This window comes from Peromyscus maniculatus, chromosome 20 (assembly GCF_049852395.1).
Source record: "Peromyscus maniculatus bairdii isolate BWxNUB_F1_BW_parent chromosome 20, HU_Pman_BW_mat_3.1, whole genome shotgun sequence".
NCBI lineage: Eukaryota > Metazoa > Chordata > Mammalia > Rodentia > Cricetidae > Peromyscus > Peromyscus maniculatus.
Window position 1 is genome coordinate 49,478,571 of NC_134871.1, and position 22,125 is coordinate 49,500,695.

General features: G+C 52.2%; 1 protein-coding gene across 2 annotated transcripts in view; it reads left to right on the plus strand.

The window, feature by feature from the left end:
- The window catches only part of Tab1 (TGF-beta activated kinase 1 (MAP3K7) binding protein 1), a 36,132-nt gene extending 16,031 nt beyond the window's left edge, over window positions 1-20,101 (plus strand). Inside the window, exons 2-11 of one of the 2 annotated variants that reach the window (XM_042264884.2) lie at window positions 5,761-5,897; window positions 6,264-6,417; window positions 7,401-7,487; window positions 7,941-8,079; window positions 10,741-10,854; window positions 11,072-11,183; window positions 13,213-13,357; window positions 15,484-15,745; window positions 16,712-16,868; window positions 18,422-20,101. In XM_042264884.2, the coding sequence (XP_042120818.2) occupies window positions 5,761-5,897; window positions 6,264-6,417; window positions 7,401-7,487; window positions 7,941-8,079; window positions 10,741-10,854; window positions 11,072-11,183; window positions 13,213-13,357; window positions 15,484-15,745; window positions 16,712-16,868; window positions 18,422-18,629 (1,515 nt within the window). In that variant the 3' untranslated portion in view covers window positions 18,630-20,101. The remainder of the gene's footprint in view (window positions 1-5,760; window positions 5,898-6,263; window positions 6,418-7,400; window positions 7,488-7,940; window positions 8,080-10,740; window positions 10,855-11,071; window positions 11,184-13,212; window positions 13,358-15,483; window positions 15,746-16,711; window positions 16,869-18,421) is intronic. The other variant, XM_076556354.1, reaches the window with a different exon arrangement.
- Window positions 20,102-22,125: the final 2,024 nt, after the last annotated feature.

Genomic DNA, 22,125 nt, shown 5'->3' on the forward strand with positions numbered 1-22,125 from the left:
CTTTCTCTGATAGGGAAGCTTTTCTCAGATTTCTTTTTGCAGCTGTGGCCCTATCAACCCGGGACTTGTAGGAAAGCAGACAACTGTGCTGTTCCCACCAGCTTTAGCTTTGTTCATTAGCAATCTTCCCCTGGGTCCTGCACCTTCCTGCCTCAGCTCTGTGCTCCAGGAAGTTTACAACTGCAGGAACCCTAGTATCCATGAAATGCACTCCAACTTAGAGATGCTGGCCAGTTGCCTCTGGGTTTTTGCTCAGAAGAGATATAATGCTTCAGGGGATCTTTGTGTTAGGAAGATTAGGAACACCTTTTCATAGCTCACTCAGAAACAAAACCCTTGATGCCTCAGCTTGGCTGTAACTGAAAAGCTTGGCTTTTTTGCTTTTCTCAGGTAAAGTTTCCTGCTCTATTGGGCTGGCTCTTTATGGCTCTTCACACACTCTCCCAAGCATTTCCCTCAGGGTACTATCTTGAAGAGACAGAGCTTAAAAGAGAGACTTTTAGGAACTTGTCCCTGTCTCCTGCATTGCAGGGAGGATTTTTAAAGCTTGAAGGAGAGCTTAGAGAGGTTTTGTGGTTTGTTTTTTTTTAAGATGTATTATATATACAGCATTCTGCCTGCATGTGTCCCTGCAGGCCAGAAGAGGACACGAGACCTCATTACAGGTGGTTGTGAGCCACCATGTGGTTGCTGGGAACTGAACTCCTGACCTTTGGAAGGGCAGTCAGTGCTCTTAACCACTGAGCCATCTCTCCAGCCCCAGGTTTTGCTGTCTTAAGAGGTTTGTTGTTTTCCCTTAGAACTAATCACAGGTGGTCCCCATACTAGTATCTTCAGGTGATTCTAATTTTTGTCCTTCTGAGAAAGAAAGTTAAAAGGCTTTAGTTTTTAAGTTTAAGAGAGCTTTTAGTTTGAGTAAGATTAAGGCTTTTTAGGATTTTTTCTGAATTTTTCAAGAAAAGCTTTAAGATTTTTTTTTCCCCAAGAGAGAAAGACCAACTTTTCCCAAAGTTTCCCAACTTTAAACTTTTTGGTTTTTTTACACCCTCATTTTTGCCTCAGGGAGAAATCACTTTCTCCTGCCGCTTGGACTTAGCATTTCAGCTGTCCCTAGGCCAAAAGCTTCCATAGGAAACTTTTTCTTCCCCATAAAGCTCAAAGATGTTTTCCCAGTTTGCGTTCATAGCCCCCAAAGTTAGAAAATTGAAGCGTTTTTCTGTCTAGTTGCCTTACTTTTTTTTCTACACGATCTTACACTTCTAAGTTTTTCCTATACTATATTACTACACTATACCTTATACTTCTTTTTCACAGATAGAAATTGAGAAAGGGATAGAAGATAGAAAATTTTGACAGAAGAGAATTTTGCGCTGCAGCATCGGACATCCTTCCAGTCCGTTTTCCTTTTTTCTCAAGGATAAAACCCCTGCCCCTCAATAATATATATATTTTCCATAACACTGGCAGGGCTGACTCATACTTTTGCCAAAAACTCTGTAATAAAACTATTATTTTCCTTTTTCTTTAGTCCCTATTACTTTGTCTTTAGTCCCTGTTCATTTGTCTTTGTCCCCCCTTTTTTTTCTTTAGTCCCCCCCTTTTTTTCTTTAGTCCCTGTTCATGGTGCCATCCTGTGGGGCATTTACCCACCAACCCCACAATTACCCAGAGTTTTCTTGAGTGCGAGCAGCAGGAAATATTAGATAGAAGGATTTATATTGTAGAGATAAACAGAAAATAAAGGATAACCTCAAGAGGGCCTGGAACCTTTTCCAATGGGCCCCGACTGTCTCTGGCCCAGGGTTTTTATAGAGACGCCAAGGGGTGGAGCAAAAGACCTTCTCCCCCAGCACAGCCAAGGGCAGACCATCTCAGACACCTGCACTCAGGCCGGTGGTCCTAATCATCCTCTATGCGGACCTGCTGGGTAAAGCCACGAGGAACCTGAAAACGGACTCCCACAGAGCATTGTCAGTTTTAATTTGTGCAGGTATACCCATGATGGCCATAAGGTCTAGCAAATGAGTGATTATAGAATCAGCTTTTTCAGAACTCAAAGTTCACAGTTAAAATATCACCACAGCTCTCACTTGACCTAATGTCCCAGAGCTACGCAGAGCCATTTCATTTCCAGTAGTAACTTTTAGATGTAATCCTCAAAGACTAATAGGAGACCCAGAGACCCTTCACATCCTGGGGTGAAATTGTGACTAAAGCGAACATCCCATGAGGAAAACATGAATGAGTGTGGAGGCATACCATATTCATGGATCAAGAGATTGGTGGAGTGGAGATGTCCGTTCTCTCCAGGCTGGCCTGTGATTTAAGTAATTGCAATCATTTATTCATTTTTTTTTTTTTCTTGAGACAAGGTCTCATTGTATAGCCCAGCTTGGTGTCAAACTTGTGATCCCACTGCCTCAGCTTCTCAAATGTTGGAATTACAGGCTGGTACCCGTAGGCCTGGATATGGGCAAAATAATTCTAAAATTTACATGGGAAGGCAGAGAAACTAGGCTAGCCAAAACAATCTTAGAAAAAAAAATAATACAGTAAGAAAAATCCTAGGTCAGAGGTTCTCAACCTGTAGGTCCTGCATCTCAAATATTTTTATACAATTCATAACAGTAGCAAAATTATAGCAATGAAGTAATTTTGTGGTCAGGGTCACTACAACATGAGGAGCTGTATTGAAGAGTCCCAGCATGGGGAAGGCTGGGAATCACTGGTGCTGCAGGTGAATTTAAGACGTCCTAGAACAAAGCTGAAGAGATAAAATGTTCATCACAGCGATGAACAGAACAGAGTCCAGAAACACAGCAGAGGTCTGATGGTAACTCAGTGGAGGAAGCTGATCTTCAAAGGTGGTGTTAGAACCATTGGACAGCCATATGCAGGGGGACATTGACCTGGAGCTTCCTGCTACAGAGATTAATTCAAAAGAGGTCTCGGATGTAGACATAGAACTGTAAAATTTCTAGTGAATGCGAGGTTCTTGTGGCCTGGCTGCTCAAGGAGCTCTTGGATATGACTCACAGCACAAACCAGAAAAGGAAGAAATCAATAACATTGAAATCATCAAAAATTTATGTTTATTCTACCAAAACCATTATGAGGTAAATGGAATGGCAAGCTACAGACTTGGGAAAGTATTTACAAATCATGTAGTCAACAAAGGACTGTACTGCAAAATATATAAAGAACTCTCAGAACTCTGTTGGTACACAGTGCAGATCAAAAGGAGGCATAAATGAAATGCTTGCCAGAGAGGACCTGTGGGTAGCAAGTGAACACTTGAAAAGATATTTAGTATCATTAAGTATTAGGGAAATGCAAATTACCCCACCAGATCAGGCATACTTTAGAATCTCTGAAGTAAAGAACGGACAGATGATACCCAGTGCTGACCAGGTTAGGCAGGTGCTATTTCCTTTCCTTCCTTCCTTTCTTTTTTTTCAAGACAGGGTTTCTAGGTGTAGCCCTGGTTATCCTGGATCTCGCTCTGTAGACCAGGCTGGCCTTGAACTCAGAGATCCGCCTGCCTCTGCCTCCCAAGTACTGAGATCAAAGGCGTGCACCACCACCGCCCGGCCGACAGATGCCATTCTTAAAAAGGCAAAATCACAGGATGTCGAACAGGCCAGTGTGCCAGGCCTGGGGTGGGTAGAGCAAACTCCCAAGGGATGTGAAGTGTCGGGCATTCTGTGTCCTGACCAGAGGTAGTAATACAGATATCTAGTGTATCAGCATGACTACACACCCAAAGAGATCAACTTCACTGCGTGATCATTTAAAATAAAACAGACTCCCACACCCTGCAACAGTGACTCCAGGGCACTAAGTACTGAACAAAAGCTTTGAAATAGATGGATGTGCTATAAAAGCAATTAAAATCTGAGGATGTGTATGTCTATAAACTGACTTCTCACTATGTAAATAGCAGAAGGTGAAATTTGCCACAGAAGCTAGCTCTTTCCATATCTGGAGCAGCCAGCTGAAGTGGTTTTACATCTTTTTCTTTCGTTTCTTTTCCTTTTTTGCATTTTTTTTTTGGGGGGGGGGCAGAGTTTCTCTGTGTAGACCAAGCTGGCCGTGAAGTTAGAAATCACCTGCCTCTGCCTCTGCCTCTGCCTCTGCCTCCCTAGTGCTGGTATTAAAGGCATCTGCTACCACCACCCAGCTGTTTTACACCTTTTTTGAAAACTAGCATGTAAGAAATTGCATCTGGTGGTCGTAATTGTTTAATATTTCAATAAAACTTTCCAACTTTTTCAAAGTATTTTATGTTATGTGTATGAATGTTTTTTGCCTGCGTGTGTACCACATATAGGTCTGATGCCTGCCGTGTCGGTACTTGCTTTCTGGACCTTTGAGATAGCCTTTCAGTGGGTGTTTGTGTCTTTAATCTTATGCTCTAGGCTTCAGCTATATATGCAGGGTGCTTTGGGTAGCCTCAGGGCACATTGGCCACTGTCTACCTTAGCCAGGTCCTTCTGTCCACCCTCCCTAACTGCAGGATAGAGAATGTGTAATTGAGGCCTCGCACAAGACCAAGTTCCCTGGCTGCCAGATAGGGTCTTCTCAAGTTTATTGCACATGAACATGAAGACATGGCTGATAAGCAACCCATCCCCAGTGACCATGGGGTCAGATAGTCCTGAGTCCTGCACTCACGAGGCCTCCCATTGTGCTGTTTCCTACTGCTGTGTCTTGCCTACTAATAAGTCCTACCTCCAAAAGGAAAGGAGAAGAGAAGGAAATAAAAGAAAATACAGGTGCTTAAGGGCCACCTCTAGGAACCTTACAAAATTAGGAGTTTGGATGTTTGCCTGGCAGTGGTGGCACATGCCTTTCACCTGAGCACTCTGGAGGCAGATGTAGGCCTGATCTACAGGACGAGTTCCAGGACAGTCAGGGCTATACAGAGAAATCTTGTATTGGAAAAAAAAAAAAAAAAAAGAGAGAGAATTGGATGTTTAGGCCAAAACTTGGAGTGTGTGTGTGTGTGTGTGTGTGTCTGCAGTTAATGTGCAAAACATCCTGTTTGAGATCTGGTAGGATGGGATAAAAGTCAAGTGTAGGCATGAGAGATGGAACCAGGGTGCAGCGTGGGTACACTAGGCAGTGACCCCTCAGTCGGTGATCCCAGAAGACTTGGTGGACAAGAAAAAGGGTGTGCATGGTCCTTCAGGCCGCAGCTGTTGGAGAAGATGTGGTGGGGGAGATGGGAAGGGACACAGGTGGAGGCCTCCATGTCAGGAAGGATGACAGACTGGCTTGCAGGCTGGAGTTCCCGAAGGCCAGGTCCCAGCTGCCTTCCGAGAGCATGTGTGGGAAGCTGTTTATAACACAGACGATCCAGGCTGCACCCAGGACGGGCATCATGCCGCTGGGGCAGCGTTCTGCAGCTGGTTTCCTTCATGCTGTTCAGTCAGGACCTTTGTGGGAGGGGTGTGGCCAGAGAGTCCTCTCTAAGATGGGCTTAGGCCTGTGCTGCACTAGCACTTCCCGCCCTGTAGTGCAGCTCTCTCTCTCTCTCTGAGAAGCCATGCTGAGCTTTCCACTCGGGGATGCTGCCGTTTTAGGATTTCCATGGGAACCCGTTTGTGGATACACCACGAAAACAGGAAACCTTTTTGTAAGTGTCTCTTCAGAGAAGCGACATCTCCCAGACAAAACCATCTTGTGGGCCTTGGAGAAGCAGGTGCAATGGGATCTGGGGAAGATGGCGGGCTTTCACAGTTGCCTGTTGTTTCCCAGGAGCAGCAGCCAAGCTGGACGGATGACCTGCCACTGTGTCACCTCTCTGGAGTCGGTTCAGCTTCCAACCGTAGCTACGCTGCCGATGGTAAGGGCATCGAGAGCCACCCTCCGGAGGACAGCTGGCTCAAGTTCAGGTATGTGTGGCGGGTTGCCGTACCGGACAGAGAAAGTCAGTTCATGAGCAAGAAAAGATTCTGTCTTGCCACTACCCTGTATGAGGCTTGCCTCTGAAGTGGGGCCTGTGGGAAGTGACCACTGCTGTGGTCCTTTCCATGTCTAGTTAAGCCAAGGACCTGCTATGGGGTAGGGATGGAGTAGGCTGAGGAGGGAGGATCAGCAAGCAGGTCATTTTCATAGTGAAATGATGGTCACCATGTGGGGCCTAGATGAATACCTGAAGCCTTTTCTGCCTTTAGTCCCTCCCCGATTCCGTCCCTTCTTTCCCATCACCTTCATGCCCCTGGTCTCAACCCTCTTCCTGCCCTCCCCCCCCCTGCTAGAAGTGAAAACAACTGCTTCCTGTATGGGGTCTTCAATGGCTATGATGGCAACCGGGTGACCAACTTCGTGGCCCAGAGGCTCTCTGCAGAGCTGCTGCTGGGTCAGCTCCACACTGAACACACTGAGGCGGATGTGCGCCGGGTCCTGCTGCAGGTAAGGGGGTTGGGCTGGCTGCCGGGGGCCTGGCTGACTGGGTGGCCTCTCTTCTCCGGAACTTGGGCCCTGCAGCTCTAAATGTGGACAGGGTGATTTGAAGATCACCTGCTTTTTCATCCCCTACCAAAGATCAATTCTGGGTGCAGTTGATGGTAGCAAGAGTTCCTTGCCCCCCAGGAGTCCAGGGCAGGCAGGGAGCAGCAGTTTTCCCATTGGTAGCAGGGCTGACTTGGGAGGAGGCATCACCTGCAGTGGAGAATGGAGGCCCTGTGGGGATAAGGTCCTTACCAGTGACCTCTTTGCTTGGGATGTGGTTAGGGGCTCCTTCTCCAGTGCTGACGGCATCCTGCGTGTTCAGCAGCTACCCCCACTCTGGTTCTGGCCTACACCTCACTGGCCGGGGCTGCGTTTCTTTTGTTGGTGTGCTGGGATTTCCTTCTATCCAGGAAGGCTTCTTGGCCTTTGAGAGATTGCCCCAGCCTTTCCCTGTTCTCCATGGCGTCAGGGCTCCAGGACTGGAGTTTGCAGAGGCTGACCAGGGGGAGCTTTCTGCTTCCCCAGTGTCCGTCAGGTCCTGACCAAGGCCTCTTGAGCAGAGGTCTCCACGGCACTTCAGACTCATTGACCAAGCACTCCTCTGAGCCCGGTGCTGTGGGTAGGGTCTCTCGCTTCACACGAACCCCAGTGTGCAGCGCTGGAGTTTACACCTCCCGGGTCTTGAGCACAGGGCTTGGCCTTTGCTCCTGCCTGATTCCTTGGAAGGCTGCCTAGGTAGCACCTTCTCCCACCCCACAGCTAAAGGTCTTTGTCAAACAATGGACAGGAAGGCCCACATGTGAGGCAGAAATGATGTGTGCCACTCACCCGTCACATGGGATCTGCAATGAATGCTGTGGATCTGTTACTCTCCATAGGGACATCTTAGCAGGAGGTGATGGTATTGTTTGAGCCAGCCCTTGCCTTGCCCTGTGTCCCTTCAGGCCTTCGATGTGGTAGAGAGGAGCTTCCTGGAGTCCATCGATGATGCCTTGGCTGAGAAAGCCAGCCTCCAGTCCCAGCTGCCAGAGGTAATGGCCTGTCTGTACTGCTGGGTACCAGCACTAATCCTGTGTCACTCCTCACCCACGGGCACAGAAGGCCTGCAGGAGGAGTCATGAGGCAGCATCCTGGTGGGGAGGCTGGGATGGCAGTGAGTGTATCCCTATGGGGACTCTTGGCCAGCAGTGGGCAACTTTTTTCCAAGGATCATCTTTGGATAGCAGAAATCGGTGGAAGGAAAGGCCTTTCTAGGTTCTGTTATCTGGTTCAGTCCAGAGCCAGGATCACCTTCAGGTTAAAGCACCAGTGGCCTTCCCAGGCATCCCATAGGTGTCCAGCCTGGCTTTGTCTTTGCTGTTTGTCATCTGTCTGTCTTGGCTGCTCAGGGCCCTCACATGCTTTATCTTCAGGGAAGGAGAGGGTTGGTCAGGTGGTCCTCAGGCACCTGTGCCGCTCTGATCTCTCTTGATGGTGACTAACAGGGTGTGCCCCAACACCAGTTGCCACCTCAGTACCAGAAGATCCTTGAGAGACTCAAGACACTGGAGAGGGAGACATCAGGAGGGGCCATGGCTGTCGTGGCGGTCCTTCTCAACAACAAGCTCTACGTCGCCAACGTTGGTGAGCCGCCACCCGCCCCGCACCCACCTGCGTCTGTACGAGCATGCCCTGAGCTTCCCAGGGCTGGTGGGCCTGTTCCCGCCTCATGCCGTTGTATGTGTCAATCCCAGATGGAAGTCGAGCAGAAGAGGCAGGGCAGGTGTCCTGGCTTCGGATGAATCGCATCCATTTTATTTTTGTTTTTAATTTATGTGTATGAGTGTTTTGTCTACATGTGTGTCTGCGTACCACATGTGTGCCTGGTGCCTGTGGAGACTAGAAGTAGGCGTCTGATCCCCTGGAACTGGAGTTAAAGATGCTTGTGAGCCACCATGTGGGTCCTGGGAACAGAACTGCATCCTGTGGAAGAGCAGCCAGTGCTCTTAACTGCTGAGCCATCTCTGTGTGGGGTCTCTGCAGACAGGGCTAGCAGAGTAATGATCCAGTCCCTGGGAGGCAAATCCAGTTCAACACGATTCAGTAGCCTGTTGTTGGTGCAGACTTTTAGAGCAGCGTCTCTCAACCTAGGGGCAAACAACCCTTTCACGGGGATTGCCTAAGACCATCAGAAGACGAAGATATTTACATTATAACCCATAACAATAGCAAAATCAGTTATGAAGTAGCAATAAAATAATTTTGTGGTTGGGGCCATCACAACATGAGGAAGTGTATTAAAGAGTATCAGCATTAGGAAGGTTGAGAACCCCTGTGCTAGAGTCTGACACCAGGCAGTTTATTTTAGGCATATTCAAGTACAGTACAGTTTGGAAAAATGTTTCCAAGTATAACTCAGTCCTGTGTGCACAGTAAAGTATAATTATATCAAAACTCTTTTCATTCCTTTTCTTTTCTTTTTCCTTTTTCTTTCTTTTTTTTTTTTTTTTTTTTTTTTGAGATAGGGTCTCTCCTGGCTGTCCTGGAACTCACTATGTAGATCAGACTGGTCTTGAACTTACAGAGATCCCCTGCCTCCTCTGCCTTCCAAGTGCTGGGATTAAAGGCATGTGCCACCACACCCGGTGAAACTTTTCCAAATACAAGTCACTTCTTCTATGAAAATGTGTTCTATAGATTGGCTACATTTGTTAAGGACCTAGGGAAGGATCTGGTGTGGTCTTGGGCATACAGATAGCTCAGAAGTCACCTAGGCTATTAACCACTTCAGTCAGGTCCTGTTTGTGGGAGCCTGGAGAAACCATGCATGACCTGGCCTTAAAGATAGCACAGAGGTCATCTAGGCTGTTAAGTACCTCTGTTTCCAGCTTTCTGGGTGGAAAACAGGTTATGTATCTGTTCCTTTGAAGAGACAACCCTGCATGTCTAACATTCCTGATTTCCCTAGTGCTTATCTATGATTGCAAGAACCTCTATGCTCCCAACATCTCCTGCCCCATGGCTGCTGCTTTTGAAAGAAGTTACCTAGAGTGAAGACCTGCTCTGCACTCTCAAAAACAGCAGGAAGCTGAGTGATGGGGACATTTGTATTTAAGGCCAGAGGAGGGGCCGTCAAGGGACCCAAGAACCTGTGTAGGATGCACACTGTAAGGGCTGTAAGAGACACCATGACCACAGCAACTCTTACAAAGGAACCACATTTAATTGGAGTGGCAACTTAGAGTTCAGAGGTTTAGTTCATTATCATTAATGCAGGGAGCATGGTAGCATGCAGATAGACATGGTGCTGGCTGCATCTCGATCAGAAGGCAACAGAAAGTAGACTGTCTCACTGGGTGATATCTTGAGCTTATATGAGACCTCAAAGCCCACCTCCATAGTGACACACATCCTCCGACAAAACCACACCCCCATTAGTGCCTTTCCCTTTGGGGGCCATTTTCTTTCAAACCACTATAAGGGCTCATGGCATCCCTGACTCACTTCCTCCCTTTTTTTTAAAGATTTTATTTATTATGTATACACTGTTCTGTTTGTACGCTTGCACACCAGAAGAGGGCACCAGATCTCATTACAGATGGTGTGAGCTGCCACGTGGGTGCTGGGAATTGAACTCAGGACCTCTGGAAGAACAGCCAGTGCTCTTAACCGCTGAGCCATCTCTCCAGCCCCCTCCTTTTCTTTCTTTCTTTCTTTTTTTTTTTTAAATTATTTAAATTTATTTTATGTGCATTGGTGTGAAGGTGTCAGATCCCCTGGAACTGGAGTTACAGACTGTTGTGAGCTGCCATGTGGGTGCTGGGAATTGAACCCAGGTCCTCTGGAAGAGTAGCCAGTGCTCTTAACCGCTGAGCCATCTCTCCAGCTCCTCTTCCTCCTTTTCTTAAGATTTCCTTAGGGATCAACTTGCAGAATGTAAAACGGCTGGTAAATAGTAGTTAGTGAACCGCCGTGCCCCATTCCAGCCCCGACAGTTACTGTCCTGTGGCCAGTCTTGTTTCCTCCGGAGCCCCTTCTTCCCAAATGGTTTGAGAGCAACCACAGAGACTGTGCCATGATGACCTGAGGACTTGGTATGGGTCCCTAAGAACCAGTGTCTTAGTAAGCTCAGTCCTCTGAACACACTGTAACATGTAGTCTGCTTCCGTCCTGACTCAGCTGCCCTTGCTTGGCGAATCGCCCCCGTGGCTGAGCCCCTTGGTGCATGACGTCTGCTTGTCTCCCCTGGTGTGTCAGTGGGTCCCGTGTCTCCCTCGGCTCACTCTTGGTCAAACTGTGCTGCAGGTACCAACCGGGCCCTTCTGTGCAAATCCACGGTGGATGGGTTACAGGTGACACAGCTGAACGTGGACCACACCACGGAGAATGAGGATGAGCTCTTCCGCCTTTCACAGCTGGGTGAGTGGGGGAGGCGGGGCTCGGAGACCTGCGGGAACAGGGAGGTTAGGGACTGAGCGCGGGGACACTGCGTTGTCGCGCTCTGTGGCGCCTGGGCGTCCTTTCCCTTTCCCTTTCTTTTGTTCTCACTCACCGTGTGTGTGGCTGTCTCGTCACCATCCCCTCCCACTCTGCACTGAGGGGAAACGGGCCTGTTGAGTTGTCCTCTCTTCGGTAGGTTTGGATGCAGGGAAGGTCAAGCAGGTGGGCATCATCTGTGGACAGGAGAGCACCAGGCGCATTGGGGATTACAAGGTCAAATACGGCTACACCGACATTGACCTGCTCAGGTAGGTGGTCATCCCTGCAGCCCCAGCCGTTTGTGAGGGCAGAGGAGTTGGGGTAAAAACACCCCAGGCTGCCGCGGCAGCGGGGGCGCTATGGGCTCAAGAAGACACCCTCTGCCTCCAGAGAGCTGGGTGTGCAGTGGGCCCAGGCCAGCAGTCTGGCCCGTGAGCGAGGCCCACAAGGGTCGAGGAGGGAACTGACCAAGTCCAGGGCAGCACAAGTGCCACAGAGCCTGGCAGGAGGGTCCAGTGACAGCGTGGTGCATGCGTGAACAGGAACTGACAAGACCAAAGGGCTCTTAGTCCCTGTCTGTGACTTAGGCCAGGTAGAGCTGGGGGATGACTCATCCGTTCCCGTCCAGGGCCGTTCCCTCTGGGGCAGGGATGGTCCTGGTGAGCCTTTGCCGGGCCTGGTGTGCTCACTCCTTAGGCATGACCTCTTGTTCACCTCCTACCTAGACCCTCTAAGCTGGGTCCTGTCATTAACCCACAGGCATGTCCATGAGGGGAAACTGAGGCATGGAGACACTCAGGACCCTGGCCAGTCATGGTATTGGTGATGGGCCCAGGCAGCTTGAATTTGGTCCTTCGCTTCTGGCTAGCTGTGGTGGGGAACTTCTCACACGTGCCTGTGTGGTGCCACTCCAGCATTGTGTCACAGCCAGAAAATTTTTACTAGAGACGCCCTCAGCAAGGCCAGGCTTCCTGGCTAAGTTAACATTCCTTCTCCTCCCAGAATCTGAATGTCAGTATGGGAAAGCTTTGTCCCTAGTTTGCAGGGTTCTGTTTACTTTATTGGGTAGGAGGTCTGTGACTTAAAACACTCCAGAAAGGGTGCATGCAGCCTTCCATCCCAAGCCAGTCCGTCCCCCGTCCCCCCCCCCCCAGAGGCTGCTCGTCCCTTGTGTATCCTGCCTCCAGATGTCTTAGCACACACACATGCACTGTGTGCTTCTGTGTGTCATGGGAGCGAGGGCGCACCCCCAAGCTCTGCCCTCTGTCTTCTCTCTGAACCACTTTATTAACATCTGACTGGCATGACACGGAGCAGCTCAGGGTGGTCAGGACAGGTCATGTGCCTCTGCTCCCATGAAGGCATCTGTCCCTCCACACATGCACAGCTGCCTTGTAAAAGACGCTGACTCCAGCAGACGGCTGTGTAAGCATCTACCTGAGCAACCCCGAGTAATGACACTGAGGATGTTCCCAGACTTCCCTCCTCTCAGTGTTTTGTCCAAAATGTCCTCACAGGACACATGTGCTAGAGTATTTTGACACTATAATGATTGAGACACATCTGCCACGGTATTGTATGGAATCTTAGTTGAAATAGACACTAAACATCACTTCTCGGCCTTTTGGCTAAGATCAAGTGAAATAGACACCAAGCTTGGCAGAGTTCAAGTTATAGCAAGAGGATGGGCTTTTATTGGCTTTTAAATTTATTTTTATTTCAAAATAGCTCTTTCTAGTGACCCAGACTGAGATGACCCATGGTAGTGCCTATGTCGTGTTGGCTGTGACATCCTTCTCCTGTCACAGCTGCCCTGTACCGAGAACACAGGTATCCATGGCATCACCCAGCTGACAGATAGGCCTTTGAAAGATGACCTCCCAGCCAGGTGCCGTGGTGGTCCAGGTTTGTCATCCAGCACTTGACAGGCAGAGGCAGGAACGTTAGGAGCCGGAAGTCATCCTTGGGTACATAATTGTAAATCAGTGGAGGCTACTCAAGACCACCTTAGCAGTTAATACGTACACAAGTAACAGCCATCTTGATGCTCCGTTCCCACCCGCCCTGCCGCAGACCAGGCTGGGGCTGTGACAGGAAGCCCAGAGTGGAGCCCAGATCTGCCATCTGACCTTTGTCTTCTTGCCCCTGGGCTTCACTTTAGGGGCCGCCTCAGGAGACGGCTCTGCTTTCCCTCTTAGCAAGTCAGAAGTTTTCTGTTCTGAGTGTAGACCCTTACCCTCAGTAGAAGCAGTGCCCCCGGGGCCTTCCCACACCAGCCCTCTCTCCACTCTCCCATAGTGCTGCCAAGTCCAAGCCCATCATCGCGGAGCCGGAAATCCACGGCGCACAGCCTCTGGATGGCGTGACAGGCTTCCTGGTGCTGATGTCCGAGGGACTGTACAAGGCCCTGGAGGCAGCCCATGGACCCGGGCAGGCCAACCAGGTGAGCTGGGTAGGGCAAGCAAGTGGCGTGGAGCATAGCGGGCCGACCCATGGGCAGTGTGCTGGCGACCCGGAGCCCTGGTTCTCAAGGGCTGTCACCAAAGCCAGGGCCTGAAGCAAAAAGATGGGAACTGTACTGCCCCCCGGGCTTCAGGAAAGGAAAGGGTCAGAAAGGGCCTTGACAGGACTGAAGGGATGGCTCAGTGGTTAAGAGCGCTAGCTGTTCTTCCGGAGGTCCTGAGTTCAATTCCCAGCACCCACACAGTAGCCCACAACCATCTCTAGTGAGAGCTGATGCCCTCTTGTGGCACAAGGTGTACATGCAGATAGAGCACTCATACATAAAATAAATAAGCCAAAAAGAAAAGAAAAGGGCCACGCCTGCTGCCCAGAATGCTGCCAGGCTTTGGTCTCATTTCCCTTCCCACCGGGCCTAGGGCTACCTTTCCCTGCCGCGTGACAGATTCTCCCTCTGGGGACTATGGGGAGCTCCAGGGTGAGAGGACAAAAGTACTCAGCCACTGGGAGCTCCTTATTTCTCTACACCTTAGAGATCCAAGACAGACAGACAGTGGCCGTCAGAGAGACTTCCAGGGTCACACAGGACCTGTGTGTTCTGTGTACTGAACTCGGGGTCTTGAGGCTGCTTGGCAGGCGCTCTACCTCTGAGTTACAGTCACAGCCCATTCTGGTTTTGTTTTGAGACAAGCCGTTGCCTAAGCTAGGCTTGAACTTACTTTGTAAACCAGACAGGTCTCAAACAGCATCCTCCTGCCCCAGCTCCTCAGGTATCGAGGAACACAGGCCTGCGACACAATGCTGGGCTAGCATTGGAAGGGGGGCTGCCTGTACCTTGAGTTCAGATCTGCCTGCTCCTCTTTTCTTTGGTATGGTTCTTGTACGTGTGAGAAGGTAATCCTTTATCCTTCTCTGCTTTGCTTTCCCCTTCCTTCCTTCCTTCCTTCCTTCCTTCCTTCCTTCCTTCCTTCCTTCCTTCCTTCCTTCCTTCCTTCCCTCCCTCCCTCCCTCCCTCCCTCCCTCCCTTCCTTCCTCCCTCCATTTTGAGATGGAATCTTGCTCTGTAGCCTAAGCTAGCTTAAAACTAGTGGTGTAGTCCAGGCTGGCCTTAAATTTAGAAACCTCCTGCCTCTGCCTCCTGAGTGCTGGGGTTCACAGGTGTGTCCTGTAGCCCTCAGTTCGCTTCCTCCGCTCACTAAAGCCTGACTGTCACCTAGTCCCTGTGTCCAGGGTTTCCTGCCCATTATATTTCATCCTTCATTCCAGCAGCCTGTAGCATAGAGGGCCAGTGGTGACTTCCTCACAGAGGAGGTCTAGGATCCTGTCTCAGGTGGTGTGGCTGGCCAGACACAGCCAAACCTCAGTGCCAGGTCCTTCCTCCCCACCCCACCCCCACCCCCACCCCCAGGATATGACAGCCAGTCGTCAGGCAGAGGACATGAATTTGTGCTTTTGGTCTTTTTGTTTGGTTTTGTTTGTTCATTTTTGTTTTTTGAGACAGGGTCTCACTATGTGTGGCCTGGAACTTGCAGTGATCCCCCTGTGTCTGCCTCTTGAGTGCTGGGGTACAAACATATATACCACCACATCTGCCGAGCTTTTGATCGTTCAGTGTGATTTTTTTTTTTTTTTTTCTCTTTCTCTTTTGGTCTTCACAATAGATGCATTGAGAAGCATCTATTAGGTTCTAGAATACACCAGACAGAGGACTTCTTGGAGGGCAGTTCCTGACAAAATGCCTTGCACGTAGAATAGGTGTTTCCTCCGGGAAGATGGCATAATGGCAGCCTTTGCCCTGCATCTCTTAGCAGTCCTCAGAGCGCCCTTGCATCCGTTAGGTTATGTAACCCCACTGAGGTGGATGTTACCCATTTAGAGGCGTGGAAGCCAGGAGAGAGATCACAGGCTCCCACACCTTTCTGCTCAGTGTGTTCCAGAAGGATTATCCTGAACAGCTTGAAAAGCTCAGATTACAGTTTAACTGGCAGAGACTTCCTTCACCTGCTAGGCTAGTGATCCCTAAGTCTCCTCCACTGGGCCCTGGAATTTTGGCCCCTTCCCCTGGGCCATCCTGCATTCCCCATGGAGTTCTCCCTCCACCCCCCCCAGGAGATTGCAGCCATGATTGACACCGAATTTGCTAAGCAGACCTCCCTGGATGCCGTGGCCCAGGCTGTGGTAGACCGTGTGAAGCGTATCCACGGTGACACCTTTGCCAGTGGTGGGGAGCGTGCCAAGTTCTGCCCACGGCATGAGGACATGACCCTGCTGGTGAGGAACTTTGGCTACCCACTGGGTGAAATGAGCCAGCCTGCGCCGACCCCGGCCCCAGGTGTGTATGCCAGCTGCCCTGCAGACAGGAGCACCCACGGTGAGTCCTGGGCTGGAGGCAGTGCCGAGTGGGCGAGGGGAGCTCGCTGCTGGGAATGCAGGTGGAAGCCGGGGCCTGGCCTTGCTCAGCACAGGCTGCCAGATGTAGAGACTCCGAGCTGCAAGTCCGTCCTGAGTCCTTTTGTCTGTACAGTGAGGATAATGTCACTTGCCTGGGCCACCCCCCAAAGTCTTGATACATGAGTACACCGTGTACCGTCACAAAGGCAGGTAGCAGAGGGGATAGTTGCCACCCTTGGTGGTGGAGTGCCTCCTAGCCTGTGCCCTGCCAGGAGCATGGTCACTTCTCACCCTCTTTAGCAACCCTAACAGGAAAGGGAAAGGCTCTAGCATGATGGGACCTGGATGAGGTCAGGTGTGGGGACAGATGGTTCACCCCAGAACCTGGCACTGTGTCCGACCACTTTGGGCTGAGGAGACATTTCACTCTGTCCCTATTTCCTCTTTAGTCCTTGAATAAAGTTGCTTGGACAGAGGTCAGACCTTCTGTACTGGTCCTGAGGGCTACATTTCCTTCTGTTTTTAAACAAGCAAACCCTGGAGCTCCCGCCTCCGCATGGTTTTGCTCTCCCATGGACACCCGGGTTCCTGGAGTCCCTCTGGCCTGTTATTGCAACCATATTTTCATTGGGTCAGCCTCAACCAGAAACAGACTACCCTCTGGATGAAGGCATCTGTGCAAAGCCAGCCAGTCACCCTTTCATTAGGCCATGCAGCATGACCTTCCACGCCTGCTGCGATCCTCGGTGGGCTTCCCTGCTGGAGGGAGGTCCCACTGCCATTCAGGAACATCTACTCCGGGCCACCCCAAGGGTGGAGGGCCACGCTGGGGCGTTAGGTGCCTCTTAGCTCACGTAGCCCTTGTCACTTCAGAGCAGCCTCGAGCCTACTACCCTGCTTCCCTCCAGACTCATCTCCACTCCTCCTGCCCTCTCTCCTGCTGCAGGGGGCCGTGTGTACCCTGTTTCTGTGCCCTACTCAAGTGCCCAGAACACCAGCAAGACCAGTGTGACCCTCTCCCTCGTCATGCCTTCTCAGGGCCAGATGGTCAATGGCGCCCACAGTGCCCCCACCCTGGACGAAGCCACTCCCACCCTCACCAAGTAAGCCGTGAACCTGGGGAGTCCTGGGGGCCTGCGCAGCCAAGCCCTGGGGCCCGGCAGGGTGGGGTGAGGCAGGCCCTGAGGCCTGGGGACCCTGGAGGCTTGGACCTCTCTCTCCAGTTCCCCACAGGAGTCTCCTCAGACACAGGCAGGAAGGAGCTGGTACATTAGTTCCAGTAGGTGTTAAAACTGGACCTGGGGCAGGTGGAGGTTTCGGACAGGGTAGCGAAGGAGGCCTGAGAAAGGAGCGAGGCAGCTGACGGATGGTGTTTCGGGCCAGCATTCATCCGTGGGCAGCTTCTCTGGTTTTCCTCCTGTTCAGGAGCTTGTGACATAGGGTCACTGGTTTCGTGCATCTCTAGTCGGGGAACATTGCCTGGCCTGCACTGGCTCCCCAGGGCTGCTGCTCTCTCCCTGATTACCATCCCTGTCAGCTGTCTAGTTTAAAGGGCACTGGGGATGGAGGCCACGGCCTGAGAGGAGGGGCAAAGTGCAGACCTGCCTGACAGGTCTGTGGTCCACCCACCCCTTGATTTCTGACTCTGCACCCTGCCCCCACCCTGCCCCTCCAGGGGGATCTGGTTTCCACATTCCAGCCCTACATTGGTGGAATAATACAGCTGCCGCACCCAGCCCCTCTACATGGATAGAGCTTAGCCGGATGTGGCCAATTAGAAGGGCTGGCGGGGAGGGAGTGTCCTGTTTGCCTCTGCCTCTTCCGAGGGCCTCCCTTCTCCTGTTCCCGCAGCCACCTTTGTGGATGGGAGGGGCGGATAGACATCTGGGAACCATGGGTAGCCTCTTCTCCCCAGCAGGCTTCCCCAGGAAACCACCAGCTGTGTCCACAAAGCCGGCCAGGCAAGAGTTCACTCTGTCTGACTCCCCGACTCACAGATCTCCTCCTCTCCGGGTTCGGAGCCTTATCCTGTCACCTAGGCCAGCCTTGAGCTGTCATCTAGAAAGCTCTGTGAAGAAAGGTGGGCACTGTGGCTGTACCGCAGTGAGCGGCAGTGGACTGGCGTGCATGGACTCCTGGGTTCAACCCCATAGCACACTCCTCTTACCGTGGTGCTAAGGGTGCCCTGGAGACACTGGGCTGCAGAGACGGCTCGGTGGTGGAGAGTATCTGCTGCTCTCGCGGAGGACCTGAGTGCTTCCCAGCACCCGTATCAAGTGGCTCACAGCCACCTGTAACGCCAATTCCAGTAGGTCAGATGCTGCCTTCTGGCTTCTGTGGGCACCCCTCCACACATATAGAAAAGGGGAAAAAGTAGGTGCTTGAGGGCTGTTCATGGTGGATGCTAGTGATCCAGCACTTGGGAGAGTTAAAGAGGATCACGAGTTCCTGTCTGTATAGCAAGACTCTCAAAACAAAACAAAACAAATAAGTACACTTGCCCTTTTATCTCTCTCTAAGAACATCTGGCCAGCTGGCTTTTATGAGATCTTTGTCAGAGAGGCCCGTGGCTAAAGAACCACTCTTGTCACTAGGTTGGAAGTTGGGGTCCTTGCTGCAGCTACCCCAGACTGACCCTTCCCCCCTTCTTCTGCAGCCAGAGTCCCACTCTGACCCTCCAGTCCACCAACACACACACGCAGAGCAGCAGCTCCAGCTCCGATGGGGGCCTCTTCCGCTCCAGACCTGCCCACTCACTCCCACCTGGTGAGGACGGCCGGGTTGAGCCCTATGTGGACTTCGCTGAGTTTTACCGCCTCTGGAGTGTGGACCACGGCGAGCAGAGCGTGATGACCTCACCTTAGTCTGGCCTTAGAGCAGTCTTGGCGCAACTTTGTGTAGGCACAGAAGGCTAGTGCCAAGGCGGGACAAGCTTCTTGGCCTTTGCAGGTGCCATGGAACCAGTGGGCAGCGAGTCATTGACGTGCTGCAGGTTCTACACCGTGACTCTGGGCGGTGGTCTGAGTGCAGACTGCATTGTTGGTTCACACGGCGGCCGCAGGCCAGCCCACAGGAATCCTTAGGGCCAAGTGTGGAAGCTGCAGGTGGCTGGCAAACCATCAAGAGTACCTCCGACATGCTCAAAGAATAGCAAGAAGCTTTCCTGTGGACCCCAGCTACCACAGGCCTGACAGACACTGCTCCCTCAAGACTGCACTCCCTGCCTCAACCTCCCCTGGAATAGCCCGGGACTTCTGCTAGTGCCCCTTGCCTCTGGATCGCTATCCCCTCCCCCTCTTTCAGCCTGAACTCCTAGATCCGGAGTAGATCTGGATCAGTTGGATCCAGAGTTGGAGTGGGTGCCTGTCCCTGGTTGTCACTGGAAAAACTTAGGAAAGCCAGGGAAGCAGTGGGGCCTGGAACAGCCACAGGAGAGCAGGACTGGGGAGGACCAGAGAGAGCTGGCCAAGGAATGTGAGTCCTGGACTGCAGGACAGCCAGCTGGCAGCTGAGCTGACCCGGGGAGTCGGCTTCCCAACGGGGTGCAGGTGGTGAGGGCAGGCCAAGTCTGAAGCAGATGCCCGCTAGCCCTCCCCCCAGCTGGTACTGGGGAGACTGATGGGGAGTGCTGAGTGCGGTGACCTCATGCCCGACTCTGGCTCTGCTGGAAGGAGAGTGGAAGGTGGCTGTGGGTGGAAGAAGCTGAGCCTTGCCCACCCAGAAAGGCCACTGGCACTGTGGATGGGACGGTGAATTTGGACATGAAGGGGAAAGATGGTGCCGCTCAGGCCCCGCGGTGGACCAGTTCACGGAACTTTCCTGTGTCCAATCAGGAGGGCAACCACCTGGCTGCCTGCGGCATGGCCGTCCCCGTGCTCGGAGGAGGAAGCAGGCCGTGGTGCTCCCTTGCCTGAGCCCTGCCTTCAGGACTGGAGTCCAGGATCAAATCTGTGGCCTTGAAACTGTGGTGTTCTGCAGCCTTTTTTTTAGTGTGTGCCGCCGCTAGGCAGCGTCCAGTGTCTCCTGTTGGCAAAGGCCAGTTCAGAGCACTGCTCACTCCGATTCCATGTCTCTAAAGTGAGGCTGCTCCCCCAGTGCCGAGGGGAAGCTGGGGTTCCTTGGGGGGTGGGTAGAAGCGGAGGAGGAGGAGGAGGAGGAGGAGGAGGAGGCCTTCTTTGCTCTTCTCCACTAGGAAGCCGCCTGCCCTGCAGGTGAGCAGGGTTCAGCTGATGCACGAAGACTTGGGACAAAGGAGAGTCTCTCCCAGGAAGGTGGTGCTGTTTGGTCTCTAGAAATAGAACCATGTTCCTAATTCAGTAAACTAAAGATGACGGTGTGTCACTTGTCTGTCTCGTAACCTAAGCACCCCGGTGGCTGCTTCCTGTTCCGCTCAGGAGGTTTGAGAACCAAGTCTACCACGCTGGTAAATGGCAGCGCCACATCACTGCCTCATCCACTGAGCCTGGGTTTTGCCACAGGCCCTGCTGTCTGAGCTAAAGAGGCCAGTGCTGCTGTTCTCCCCAGGGAGTGAGCCCAGGGATGGGGGTGGGGCGTTGGGGTCACAGGTCAGGGGCCCTGCCCCCTCACCAGCTGGTTGGTTTTATTTGGCTTTATTTGGTTGAAGGATATCTTTAGCATGCTTCTTCTCTCCCGAGGACTTTACTCATCCTTCTCAGGATCGCCTGCCTGTAGGCTAAAAGGCTGCGTCTGCTCAGGAACAGAGCTAGGCTGTGTCCAGTGCAATCACTGGGTCCCACATCCTCCCCTCTTAGCAGAGGGCTCTATTCGAGAAGCTTCCTATCAGAGTCTGCTCCCCTCCTCCTATCCGGCCCTGCCTTCAGGTGTCCTGAAGACTCCTGTGGCCCTCAGCACCCCGAGACATGCTGCTCAGGGCCAGCTTTGTCTCACAGGGCTGAGGCACTGTGCCATCGGACCCCGGCTTTGGTGCCACTCTTCCATGTGAACCTGTTTTCGTCCGGGGAAGTGTGTTCTTTCAGCCCCCAGGCTCCCTTTGTTGTGAGATGGCCCGCCCGGGGCAGACTGGAAGAGTCTGGGAGCCTTTGAACTTGAGGAGGAGCCCAGTGTTAAGACCAGAAAAACCCCAGCAGCTAGACAGCAGTGTCAAGGCCGGGTAGGCGAGTGGTCTACGCTGGTCCAGGGCTCTCTCCACCCCTGGTCTCCCCTTCCCTGAGGCTAGATCAGACAGAGATGCTCACACTCTGAGTACTTTACCCTTCACCCTCCCATAACTCAGCCCTAGGCTACCTGAAACACCTGCCTGGCTCAGACCAGTTGGAGTCAGGGCCTCAGCGTTAGTGTCCTTGGGCCTAGTCAAGTCTCCAGGGTACCCTTGGGTATCGCCGGGCTTCTTGTGGCCAGGCATGGCTTCCGGCTCTCCCACCAGGCTGAAGACTCTCTCAGATGCTCGTATTGACAGGGGTGGCAGACCTCCTGGAGGAGAGCCCACCCAGAGGATCCCACCCGCTGACTTCGAGGGGAAAACAATGATCTCTTGGCGCTCCGGACCCTCTTGTCACACAGGGCCCCACATAAATGCCAACTCCTGGGAGAGGCCTGCTCCACCCTCCTCTGCTACCCGTTCAGCTTTCGTTCCGAAATTCACTGCCGTGCCTAGCCCCGAGGTCCGTGCCTAGCCCTGAGGTCCGTGCCTAGCCCCGAGGTCCGTGCCTAGCCCCGAGGTCCGTGCCTAGCGTGTAGCGGTCCCTTACAGCGGTTAAGCAACTAAGCCAAATGAAGAGGCAGTTGTGTGACCTTGGGCAGGGCACTGGAAATGAATCTTAGTTTTTTATCCTCCAAATGAGGACAGGGACGGCTTCCTAATAGGATTGTCCAACCACCGTGGGCAGTCTTACAGTGAGATATAAGTCCACGCCTGTCCTGCCATGCTACATGGGCCAGGGACTGGGCCAGGTCACAAGAGTGTCAGACAAGATCTACCAAGTACCAAACTCAAGACTATGTCTGGTGGTAACTCGGCCAGAGCCTCGCTGCGCAGGTGCTGGGCCAGTACCACCTGCAGTTTCATCCAGGGGCCCAGACGCAGGGCAGTGGCTTCTAAGCTCAAGTCCAGATGGACGCCTTTGGCCAGGCTCCCAAATCTTTCCTGTGACACAGGAATCTCACGATTCTTCCTTCTGGGTCCCTATTTGGAAACCAAACAAGAACACATCACTGCCAGCCTCCTTGCTCCCCGCCGCCCAGGCTCAGCCTGAGCATGCGCTTTGTTCCCACGCAAAGGTGACGCCAGCTCAGAGTACAGACAAGCTCTTGACATTTCCACAAGCCTGGGTGGCCGCATCGAGGACAGACTGCCTGGCAGCCAGCTTTGAGCACTATTGA